We start from the raw sequence: 12,242 nt of genomic DNA on the forward strand, positions 1-12,242 counted from the left end.
ACCCAGAATTTCCCATTCATTTTGAATGGGACCATCTCAAATGAACGTTCGGGTACAAGGGGGTGTGTGGAGTGGCAGAGTCCCCCCACAGAACCAAGTAAAAATGTACAAATACAGCTTTCCCAGTTAATAACTTTATGTTTTATCCCAGATCATCTTCCAGATCAATCACAACTCTTACAATTGCCGCGGGAATTGTCTAGTTATTTATCTTTTTTCGCAGCACGTTCTGTTCCCTTCAGAAATTTTAACTTTGTGTTTCTTTTTTTACTTTTTCATGCCAATTTTGTTTGTAATAATGAAATGTTCAACAAAACGCTAGACTAAATAAAATAGAGAAATAAAAAGGTTATGGTGAAATTTCGAACAGGTTTTAGCTAATCCGCTTGGGGGCGCTGCTCGTTTCGGGATTGTGTTGTGACGACGAGGTCAGAGTTGAATGTTTGACAGGGAAAGCCATGGATGCCATATTTCACGAGAAAGTAAGTTAAACGAACACTTTACGCTTTGAACTACGCAAAACCACGTCATTCTTTCGTGTAAGCGTGAGCCCCGTGTCATTAATATTCAAATAAAAATAACGACGCAGATACGTTTTAGCGGTTTGCTCTTGGCAGTTTTTCCCCAGTAGTCATTTCGTTTAAGTTGCTATTCAGTAACTGTGAAAACTAACTAGAACTAAGGGAGTAGAGTCAATAGTCAACGCTTTAAGTTTGCAAATGACCGTTTTTGTATGCTAACTGGTGAGCGAATGTCCCCCGTAAGAAGCTAGTAACGCCAAGAAAAAAAAAGTGGTGAAAACAATATCTGTTGAGTTTTTTCTTTCCTTACAATTAAATTAACATGTTTTCAATTAAGGTGGCGACATACAAGACAGCAATACAATGCACACATACGTATACGCCAAGGTAGCAAAACATCCCCAAAACATGATTGATTACATGTAATGTAAGATGTACCTTATACCTGTCGACCCCAGCCAATCCCCCTTTGAATGGCTGAAATTCCCCTTATTAGGCCACAATAAAGCTTACAAACACAACGCGACACCTATTTACACACATCAAGACAGACTCTAGAATAAAAAAAACTAAAACAAGTTGTGTAAACAAGTTCATTGTAGGGGCAGCATGGCGGGGCAGTGGTTAAGGCGTGTGCGGCACAGTTCTGAGGTCATGAGATCGAACCTCCTGTGTGGAGTTTGCATGTTCTCCCGTGCTTGCGTGGGTTTCCTGCTGGCACTCCGGTTTCCTCCCACATTCCAAAAACATCCATGTCAGGTTATTTGGCCGGTCCAAATTGTCCCTAGGTGTGAATGAGCGAGGGAATTGTCTGTCCCTGTTTGCCCTGCGATTGGCTGGCAACCAGTTCAGGGTGTGCCCTGCCCACTGCCCGAAGATAGCTGAGATGGGCTCCAGCACCTACTGAGGATAAGCGGTTAGATAATGGGATGGATGGAACTTCATTTTATTTACCAAATAAACAGAACAATTATTTTAGAATCTTTATTAGTTCTCCCCCAACTTGCAGCAAATTTAGTGTTGCTTATCAATCTAAGACGAAGTCTACAACCAGTGACCAAGAAGATCTGGACAAGAGCCAAAGTGGACAACACAAAATTATTTTTTTTTAAAGTTAAGTCCAGAAAAAAAATAGGTATACTGCAAACACAATTTTAAATGATCAAAAAAGATATAAAACACAAGGGAAACGTTTGGGTAATCATTATTTTAATTTTTTTTTCATTGCGGAAATAATTGGTGTTTTTTTTTTTGTGCAGCAAGAGGGCTCTCTCTGTGCCCAGCACTGCCTCAATAACCTGCTGCAAGGGGAGTACTTCACTCCAGTGGATCTCTCTTTGATTGCACATCAGCTGGATGAGGAGGAAAGGATGAGGATGGCAGAGGGAGGAATGGGCAGCAACGAATACAGGACCTTTTTACAGGTGAGGGATTTTTTTTCAAAGGTGATGCACTGTCATTTTTGTTGAAAATGATAAATATTTGTGTTTTGCGTTTAGCAACCATCTGGAAATATGGATGACAGTGGCTTCTTTTCAATACAAGTGAGTTTGAAAGGTTGACCTTTACAGATTTGCAGATATAATAAAGTAAATTCATAACTCTTTTTTTGCTATCTTATCCTAGGTTATTAGCAATGCTCTCGGAGTTTGGGGCCTGGAGCTTACCTTATTCAACAGCCGGGAATACCAGAGTCTAATGATAAATCCAATGTATATATTTTTTGTCATGCTACTCAATCTGAATTTCAATATGTATTACCGCATTACGATGTTTCTCTTTGTGTTTAGAAATGAAAAAGCCTTTATATGCAATTACAAAGAGCACTGGTTTACCATTCGTAAACTTGGAAAACAAGTAGGTTCCTACCTAAGTGTCATTCAACTTAATTTCTGATAGTAATGTTTGGTTTCTCATTTCAGTGGTTTAACTTGAATTCACTTTTGACTGGACCAGAGTTGATCTCTGACACTTATTTAGCTCTTTTCCTAGCACAGTTACAGCAAGAGGGTAAGATCATCTCAAAATAAATGTATGCAGGTAAAATAATCCGTAAGTGATTAAATTGTACAATGTGCAGGTTATTCCATATTCGTGGTCCGAGGAAATCTCCCAGACTGTGAAGCAGATCAGATTCTCGGTATCATGAGAGTGCAACAACTACAGCGACCAAAACTGATTGGCGAGGCCCAAGCTCAGACAAGTGCAGGGTACATGAAGCTTGGAGATTTCAAAATATTATTTCACTGAATGGAGATTTATTATTTGAAATAAAATCTATTTTAATACATGTGGAACCTACAGCTTATCATCAACACTGGGCCAGACAGATATGACCTTAGGTGTGGAGAGTGAGGTCGTGGATGAAGATGAACAGCTGAAGAAAGCTCTTGCACTGAGTAGACAGGACATTGATGTGGAAGATGAGGAAGCAGATCTCCGTAGGGCCATTCAGCTCAGCATGCAAGGTAAAAAAAAGACTTGCTCGGCTCGACATTTTTTTATTTAATGTAGTTTTTTTCAGCCTAGTGGATGCTGTAGAGAAAAATACTTGATGTAATACCACTCTGTGTGTTTGTCAGTGCATGCCTCCAGCCCATCTACCCACTATAGCAGGGGTCTGGAACCGATGGCTCCCGAGCCCTATAGGGCTCTTTTCATGAGTAAATATGGTTCAGCGTTCCAATTTTGATTAGCACTGAGTTTTGTTTAGTCCTTGCATAACTGATGTAGCATAGAACAGTGGTTAGGAACCTATGGCTTATTTCTTGAGTACGTAAGGCTTGGAGACATGATAGAACTCGTGCAATTTTTCAATATATAGCTTCAAGGAGAGATGATTGTTGCACATCGCTATATAACCCTTTATATTGAAGCTCATTAAAGAATCTATGATCATTGTTGAGACACTGAAACACACTTTAACCCCAAACAAACGTTATACCCAGAAGCTCTAGCAAAGAATCTAGAGCAGTCCGATTGGGTGAGTGGTAGGACTGGGCGGAGCTATATACAGCACGCACACACTCTCCTATATCGATCACTGTCTGCACTGAATGTAAATGCGTTGGTATTTCCGATTGTAGTATTTTTGAACATTTTTACAGAATATCTGCTTGCACCTTGTTTTGAAATCATTATTTAAAACAAAAAAATATTGTGAAAATGAGCCTCAACACTAAGTAACTACGGGAGGGAGACCAATTTTGGTGATATATTTATATTGATATGGGACACAGGCTCTGGTATGATTATTTAATAGATTTGATCAAATCATCTAACCTCACACAGTGATATAAAATGTGCTGAAGAATTAGCATTGTCTGGAGAGCAGGTTTGGAGGTTTCGTTGTATTTCGTCTTAAAATATATGGTATAGCTTGCTCCTCCCCCCCAAAAAACCCAAATATTTTGCTATGGCTTTTTGAATCTAAAAGGTTCCCAACATCTGCACTAGGCTATGAAGATCTTTTTGATTGTTTGATGTTTTACTTTTTAAATTAAATTTATAGGAGCTGCATTAACCAACACTTCTTCAGATTCTGGGAGTGGACATATGAAAGTGGACAGTGAGAGTGGAGGAGAACAAAAAACCCACAATGAGGCACTCACAGCAGATGAGCTAAGGAAGAGGAGGCAAGCCTACTTTGACCGGTGGGTAAGACCCTCTGTGTCCTCATGGTTTTTGTTTCTGTGTTATGAGAAATAGCAACTGCTTTAGGAAATTCCATTTTTGTGAGGATCTAAATTGGGTAAAGATGCAAATAAAGCAGAAGGTTGTACCCTGTTATTTAATGTCTGATATGGAAAAGTAATGTTTTTTTTATATAAAATCACTGTCTCAATTGAATTACATTGAAAATAAGACATTTTTTCACTAATTGTCATTTTATTTTCCCGTTCAACAAGAAAAATGAACACTTCCAATAATTATGTCTTAATGTGGTTTAGATTGAAATGTTTTCAAAATGCACAGTTCATTTTTTTTAACGGGATGAGACTGGAAGTGATGATGTTTTGTGGAAGAAAAAAAAACACCCGCAGACGCTTTTTGGTTCACATAGGCTTGTTTTTAGAAGACTGCACAAAGCCTTATAATCTAACTTATTTGTAAAAGTAAACAAAACCTAAACATGAGTGACACTTTGATACAATTTAATTTTTAAAATAATGCTTCCATACAAAAACAGCAGCTGGGATAACTTTTGTTAAGTGGGACTGTAGCGAACTAGTATTTTGCTATTCAGAAAACCATTTTATCTTTAACCTCTTAAGAGCTGTGTGGACATAAATGCACAGAAAACAAAAAGCTTAAGTCTTGAGATGTAAAGTAATAAATGCTAAAGACCAAAAACACATATTTTACTCAATATCAAGCAACTGATTGTTGGTTTGCCATTTTTACATTTTTTTTTTACTACTGAGCACCAAGGCAGCTAATCCTAGTAGCCTTTTACTGCAAAATGTGCTTGTCAAAACTAAGTGGCTAAAACCAACCATACCAGCATTAGCAAATATAATATGTGACTCATAGCTTTATTGACTAAAGACTCCATCGTGATGCTAGCTGCTAAATTGATGCTGGTCACTCATTCTGTTGGCGGTCGGGTCAGTTAAAAATTGTGCAAACTCCTGGCTAGTGACTGCCTGAACCTAAACAATGAAGTGGGCTCTAGAGCTGAAATTTCATGGGGTGTTTTTGGCAGGGGGATCACACATTGAAATGTTGTAAATGTTCAGGGAAGAAGAAATAACTTAAAGACTTAACTCTAATACTTAAACCATTCTTTTAAATATTTAGGCAGCAGCACCCTTTCCAGTCTAACATTCCACAGCAAACCAACACTACATCAATAGGTAAGCATGATGCAGATTATTACCACCAACAGTGATACATTAAACCTTATCATATTCCTTGCTGACCTCTCTAGAAAACACATGCACTGAAATGGACCAACAACAAAGGCCCAATCTGTGAAGAAGAAAGACGCCTGCTTCAGTCAAAAAGCTACATTAACCCTTAACTCCTCACAGGGTTAGATTTGCCCCTTCAAATAGTGTACCGTTGACACCTTTTTGCAAACGTATGGACGTTCGGGTGACAGAATCATTTTCTCAGTCGGTTCACAGAGGGGCATTAAAAACTTAACGGGAGAAAAAGGCAGCTGGTGCCCTGACGTCGCTTCTATCGAGGTTGAAAGGAAGCTGAACTTGAGATGCAGAAAAATGTTTGCCTTTTTATTCTCCCTTCAAACCACGGCGCCTTCTATTTCTACTGTATGCTGTATTCCTTTCCTAATTTTACCTTTGCAAGGGATAGATATAGGAAAGTTTCACATTTAAAAGTTCTTATGTTGGTAAGAGTTTGTTGCGCTTGTAAAGCTGTAGTAAACGATCTTTTTTTTGTGTGTGTTTTTTGTGGTTTGTGTACAACCCGTTTTTAAGTCACTTGTCATCGAGTCATTTGTTGTGAGTACAAAACACTTGAAATATACTTATGTTCAATACTACGTTCAGACCAATGCTGATAGTCATACCAACACTTGGGTAGTCATTGATACCATTTGTACGTACAATTCCTTTTCTCTGTAAAACATGACGTTGAAAGAAATAGCTTTTTATCCTACAAAATAATTTTCCTTATCGTTGCATTTTTAACGGCAATTCACTATTCGTTTTTTTTTTTTTTTCCTCTCGATGATTCGTGATTCTGACATAGCCACTGATATTGATACCTAGTATCGGCTCCCGCTCATCTTTAATCATATTATCATGCATCTGCTTACTTTTTATTTATTGAAGTAATTGACTAACTTTTGAATTGCCGTGCCTTCTTTACTACATTTGTTAGTAGTCATACTAACTCGCACTACAATCATTTATACAATAACTTAAACCATTTTCATGAGTAGCGAGCAGGATTTTCCTTTCAGGTGTGATAAGAGTCTATTCTTTATTCCTGCTCAGATTAATACATTCTTTTTTTTCCCACTGCTGTCTGACACTTACCCTATTGACTTCTGTACAATCCCTTGTTATTGCAATATAATACCGTCATTTAATTTTGGAACTGGTTTATTATTCACAACTCAAGCTATGCTTGTGCAGTTTGATCTCAAGGGAGATCCAATGATTGTTTGAATGTACTGTCAACCCCCTAGTTCCCTTTTTGTGGTTCTGTTCTGCTTTGCTTGAGTTAAATTGTACAGGTAAGCGTTTAAAAGTTGGGTTACATTTGTTTGGCATTCCCTTGTAAGCACTAATTCATTTTTTCCGTGTGTTTTTTTTATTCCTTATTCTTCAATATGTTGCTGTATGCTGATTTTTTTTCCAAGATTAAAGAAACTTAAATTGTGGTCAGTTGGAATTCAAAACACATGAAATGGATTCATCGATTAAGCGAAAGAATAATCGACCGAGTCACCGGTATTGAAATAATCGTTAGTTGCAGCCCGAGAGAGAATCCTTCTGATAAAAAAAGGGGGGTTTACCACTTGTGAGAATTTGGAGTTTTTCCTTGCCCACATGTTGGTTTAAGATCAGTGGATGGTCTAATTGTAATCTGTGCAGTCTTTTTAAACATTTTGTAATTAAGGGCTATACAGATAAATGTGACTTGGCTTGACTTAATAGTAAATGGTAAATGTTCACTGAAGACCTCCCAAAGCGCTTTACAATGTGCCTCACACTTACCCATTCACACATACACTCACCCGCCAATAGCAAGCCGCCTACCTGCTTATCGTCAGCGTTAGGGGTTCAGTGTCTTGCCCAAGGACACTTCCACATTAAACTCGAAGGAGTCGGGTATGGAACAAATAGTCAAAACAACGAACAGTTTGCCGTAATAGTCAATATAAGGAAATGGCAACCTATGAAATCTCCTTTGCGTGTGTCCAATTTTAAAACAGAATAACGCTAATAACTGGCTAATCACAGCCTACTATCATGGCTTCACAAAATATTACTAATCATTCTAAATAATATTATTTTCACTCACGCCTTCACAATGCATCAACATATTTGGAAGGAGGGGACAACCAAGAGCAAATACCCGATGCGTTTTGGTTAATGTGTAACGGTAAAAGCACACTTGCACTTTGTTTCCCCAAATAACAAAGTTTTGGACTTAATGCTACTCAAGATGAATGGTATGTAAGAGAGTATGACGTTTGTAAAAAGAAGGAATATGATTATTGTTTCAATTTTCCATTAACAGCATGTTTGTCTTACCCATCCAGGTTTTTCGGTGGAACATCCCCAGACACAAAAAATGGCCTTTCATCAGATCAAGATGGGCTTTGTTTTCACGCTGCTTTGTTTCCTTTCTCCTTCGCAGCAAGCGCCGCTTTCCTACTCCAGCATTTTAAACCTCTCCTCTAAAAACATGGATTTTGCAATGAACCTTTACCGCAAAATCTCTACTTACCATGACGAGAACATCATCTTCTCCCCCCTGAGCGTTACCACCAGTTTTGCCGCCCTCTCCATGGCCTCTGGTGGTGTCACGTATGAGGAGATACTGAAAGGACTAAAGCTGGAGAATCTGCAGCAAGCTGACCAACCTGATGTGATCCCGAAGTTGTTCCAGATGCTCCAAGGGAACATCTCACAGAACGGGACTACTGAACTAGACCAAAGCATGTCCCTCTTTATCCGCCAGAACTTTGAAATAGAGAAGAAGTTTGAGGAACAATTTAAGTCCTATTTTAACGCAGATGTCAAGAGTGTTAATTTTGATGAGGCAAATGCAAGCGTTGATTTAATCAATGAGTACATCAAAGAAAAGACGAGGGGCAAGGTGGCAAAAATGCTCTCTGTGATTGATCCCATGACTGAACTCATGATGGTCAACACTATTTACTTCCAAGGTGAGTTAAAGGTTAAAGTTACAGTGTCCTAATATTAGTGATATCTAGTGGAAGGATGCGCAATATGGTGGCTCAGACATACCACATTTCACTAACCTACTACCAATTATCATTTGGAGTAATGGAGTTGGTGTTATGGCCAGCAGGAGTTGGCCTAGCGGCTAACAAGAGCAAATAGCAGGGGAAACAAGTAAGAGCTAGTGCAAAGGTGGGAAAACGACAGTCCGCGGGCCACATGCGGCCTATCAGGCACCACACAAAAATGGTGACAACATAAAGTGCCCCAATAATGTATACACACTTTGATTAAATAGCAACTATTGTAAACGTTTTATTTTCTGTATCAGATTTGATTTTGGAGTAAAAATGGCAGATACTGTGCTTATGTTCCTACAAAAAATAATTGTTCCGAAAAGATTCCGGAATGTGAAAATACTGTAAAGCTGAAGTACAAAGAGTTCAGCACACAGATGCCTCAACACGTCTTTGCATTTCAGCTTTATTTTCAAATTTCCTGAATTTTTTTAGAACAATATCAATTTTTGCACAAGCGTAAGCCCATTATCTGACATTTATATTCCAAAACCATATCTAAAATCGAGTCTATTGGCTGTTTAAGGTCAAAGTGTATATACATTTTTGGGAAACCCTGTATATGAAATAGTAAAAAAAAGTACTGTGTATAAAATAGTTAAAATAAATTATGCTGAATTATGAACTATGATTTTTAAAATAATCTTTCTTGTTTTACTGTAAACTATGAATCATAGACCTGATCCACTTTAATTTACCATCATAAAGACATCAAAGAAAACTGCATTTACCTTCCGGCTTTGTCTTACAGAAGCCATACTTTTTTTCACTATCAAACATTTTTGAAAAAGCATCAGGGAACCACTGGGGAGCACCAAACACCCGCAGGTAGCTCCAGAGCAAGTTTAGCGGGTGGAGAGGTCTAACTTTGTAGGCGATAAAAGCCTTTTCTTCTATTAAGCCAATCAGATTTCAGAACACAACGTACGATGAAAATCCATGTATTACAAAACTGTGATACAGCAAGGGATTATTGCATAATGTATAAATCTTTATTCATTAGAAAACGTTAAGAACGATTGTGTCAGGTTTGTTGTTCTACAGAAACCATATGATTTTTCATTATAAAACGTTTTTGAAAAAGCGCCAGGGTGTTGAGAAGGCTGATTAATAGATGTCCGAGTCATAAAGAAATGCTTATGAAAAGATTTTAAGCCTAGTTCTTGAGTACATGGAGCAGCTTTAATATGGACCACCATTGACTTTCCCAGGAGGATGGAAGATGCCATTTAACCGCAACTACACACACAACGCACCCTTCTACGTGAGCAACTACAATATCCCACAAGTGCCGATGATGTTCAAGGAGGACAAATTTGAAACCATGGAGGATATCCACCTTGGCGCACGAGTGCTGAAACTTCCCTACCAGGAAGGTGCGGCCATGCTCATCCTGCTGCCTAACAAAGGAGTGGATTACAATACCATCGACGATGAGATTAATGCCAAAAGAATGCTTGGCTGGATCAAAAAACTTCAGAAGACGTGAGTTTTTGTTTGTGACGAAGCAGTTTTTCCTGACCATTTTTATGATGATGCACATTTCTTTCATCAAGAAATCTTGACGCACACCGTCCGTGTAAAATCTTCAACAACTAATTCCCAATACATATTTCATATTGTTTGTTTTCAATCTTAAATCATTATTTTGCTTAAGTTGACAGAATGTTTCTTTTTTTTTATCTTTTGTGGTCAATGCACAGTAAGATAACCGGTGTTGATTTAGCACTTATAAATAAGGACCACATATATCACTGGCTATCTTAGTGTATCCATTAATAGTGTTAATTTAACACCTGAAGAGTTAATGTATGTATATATATATATATATATATATATATATATATAAAGACCTCCCAAAGCCCTTCACAATGTTCTTCACACACTCACACATCGACAGCCAGAGGCAGCCATGCAATGGGGAATTAGGAGTTCACTGTCTTGTCCAAGGACACTTTGACATTCAACTCGGAGGAGTCTGTGACCTCTCGGTTTGAAGACGAGCGCTAGACCTCCTGAGCTACTGCCAGAAATAACAGAATAATACTTAAAACAGGCAAAAATGATTTACCTTTGAAACTTTTTTAGGTAAAACAAGAAAAAAAATCAAAATTACGTGCACATTTTTTACTTTGATTCATTTGATTATTTTTGCTGTGCAATCTAAAAAGCTTCTTGAAACAAAATATGTTATTAAATATGTTTCCCTGTGCCACCTCCTGACTAGATCATCTCATCTCATTGTTTGCTTTGAGATTATACATGGACCTCCAGGATAAACAAGATAAATGCTGAGTAAAGACTTTAAAAAGAAAAATGACATTTAAAAAATGTCAAGATAGACAAAAATATTTACTAGGTAGTGCTTAGAGACTGGCCTAAGTTGTAAGTGCAGTTTTCTTTTGTAATAATAGTGCAATGAAAATAGTGCATCGTAACAATAGTGCATGTAAAAGTAGTGCAATAATAGCGAATAAATTGATAACTAAAATATAAATACCAATATTTCATTACAACAGGCAAGTTATATATTTTTATGTCTTACGCGCCAGTTTAGGTTGTTACATGGCTGATCGCTGGAAGAAGGCAAATATACAAAACAATGGCATGCTTTTTTGCTAGGATATTGTATAATTTGGCATTTATGTACAGCACGCTTGCTGAAAGACACTGTTTTAAAGTGCTATGTTAAGAAGCGTGGTGCTGCCTAACTTGTTATATTCACAGTAAACTAGAGATCAGCATCCCTAAGTTTAAGATGGAAGAGTTGTACCCTTTGCACGACATTCTCCCGGAGATGGGCTTCACCACGCTCTTCAGCGGCTCTGCCAATTTGACCAAGCTGAGCAGAGAAAAAGGCTTCAAGGTTTCAGAGGTCAGTAACACATTTAAAAGTTAATAAAAACACCATATTTGAACATATCTGAATTGTAGGTGCTGCACAAAGCTGTCATCGACGTTGATGAGGTGGGGACGAGCGCAGCCGCCGTCACGACAACCGGCATCATTCCCTATTCGTTACCCCGAACCTTCATTGTCAACCGTCCGTTTTTCTTCTTCATTTACCACGAAGACACAAAATCTTTGTTGTTCATGGGCCGGGTCATCGATCCCACTAAAAACTAGCAGCCTGGACTTGCTGTCTTACTTTGGAAATGCTTTGGCACTTGTTGATTCAGGCATAGCTTCTTTACTTCAGACGTAGTTTGAAATGCGTTTGATGACGTGTGATGAAAAAAAAAGGGTGATCTTTAATAAAACGCTACAAAGTATGCGGTTGTGTATTCCTCCAAGAAATTAAATTGCAACTAGAACAATACACAACATTATACCGATGCAAATAGAGCACAAAAACAACAGTGTTGGGCTAGTTACTTTAAAAAAGTAATTAGTTAAAGTTACTCAAGTCAAGTCAGGGTTATATTTATAGCCCTTAATCACAAGGAGTCTCAAAGGGCTGCACAGACCACAGACTATTGCCAACACACACTGTCCCTTTGATGTAAATGCAGACCCACGCAAATGATGGATTCATTTATTACGGATTGATTGATTTTTATATTAATTCTCGATATTTTTGTATTTTTAGATCTTAGCTTGTGTAGCATTTGTTTTAAAGATATTTAAAAACAAAGGATTTTTTTTGATGATAACCATTGAAACGAAGTTTTCAGTTATTCAGAAATACCTATTACCACCCTTGCTAAATTGCATGCAACAAATCAACAATATAAAAAAAAGGAGGCTACTTCTTCCAA

The 12,242-nt window shown here is 37.9% G+C and overlaps 2 protein-coding genes across 3 annotated transcripts; both read left to right on the forward strand.

The window, feature by feature from the left end:
• The first annotated feature begins 397 nt into the window (after positions 1–397).
• Positions 398–6,876, forward strand: atxn3 (ataxin 3). Of its 2 annotated transcripts, none has more exons than XM_088354654.1 (11): positions 398–482; positions 1,781–1,945; positions 2,021–2,065; positions 2,148–2,233; positions 2,312–2,378; positions 2,444–2,531; positions 2,602–2,731; positions 2,826–2,989; positions 4,033–4,174; positions 5,322–5,377; positions 5,452–6,876. In XM_088354654.1, exons 1-11 carry the CDS (start codon positions 459–461, stop codon positions 5,496–5,498), a joined length of 1,014 nt encoding a protein of 337 aa, XP_088210780.1. In that variant the 5' UTR covers positions 398–458; the 3' UTR covers positions 5,499–6,876. The 2 variants fall into 2 exon arrangements, with proteins under 2 accessions (XP_088210780.1, XP_088210781.1); XM_088354655.1 differs by lacking the exon at positions 398–482 and adding an exon at positions 509–539.
• Positions 6,877–7,592: 716 nt separating this feature from the next.
• On the forward strand, positions 7,593–11,756 carry serpina10b (serpin peptidase inhibitor, clade A (alpha-1 antiproteinase, antitrypsin), member 10b). The gene is made up of 5 exons (XM_088354940.1): positions 7,593–7,671; positions 7,762–8,391; positions 9,696–9,969; positions 11,212–11,359; positions 11,419–11,756. Exons 1-5 carry the CDS (start codon positions 7,653–7,655, stop codon positions 11,608–11,610), a joined length of 1,263 nt encoding a protein of 420 aa, XP_088211066.1. The 5' UTR covers positions 7,593–7,652; the 3' UTR covers positions 11,611–11,756.
• The last annotated feature ends 486 nt before the right edge of the window (positions 11,757–12,242 follow it).

Source organism: Urocampus carinirostris, chromosome 15 (assembly GCF_059441175.1).
Source record: "Urocampus carinirostris isolate Australia breed hairy pipefish chromosome 15, RoL_Ucar_1.0, whole genome shotgun sequence".
Lineage (NCBI taxonomy): Eukaryota > Metazoa > Chordata > Actinopteri > Syngnathiformes > Syngnathidae > Urocampus > Urocampus carinirostris.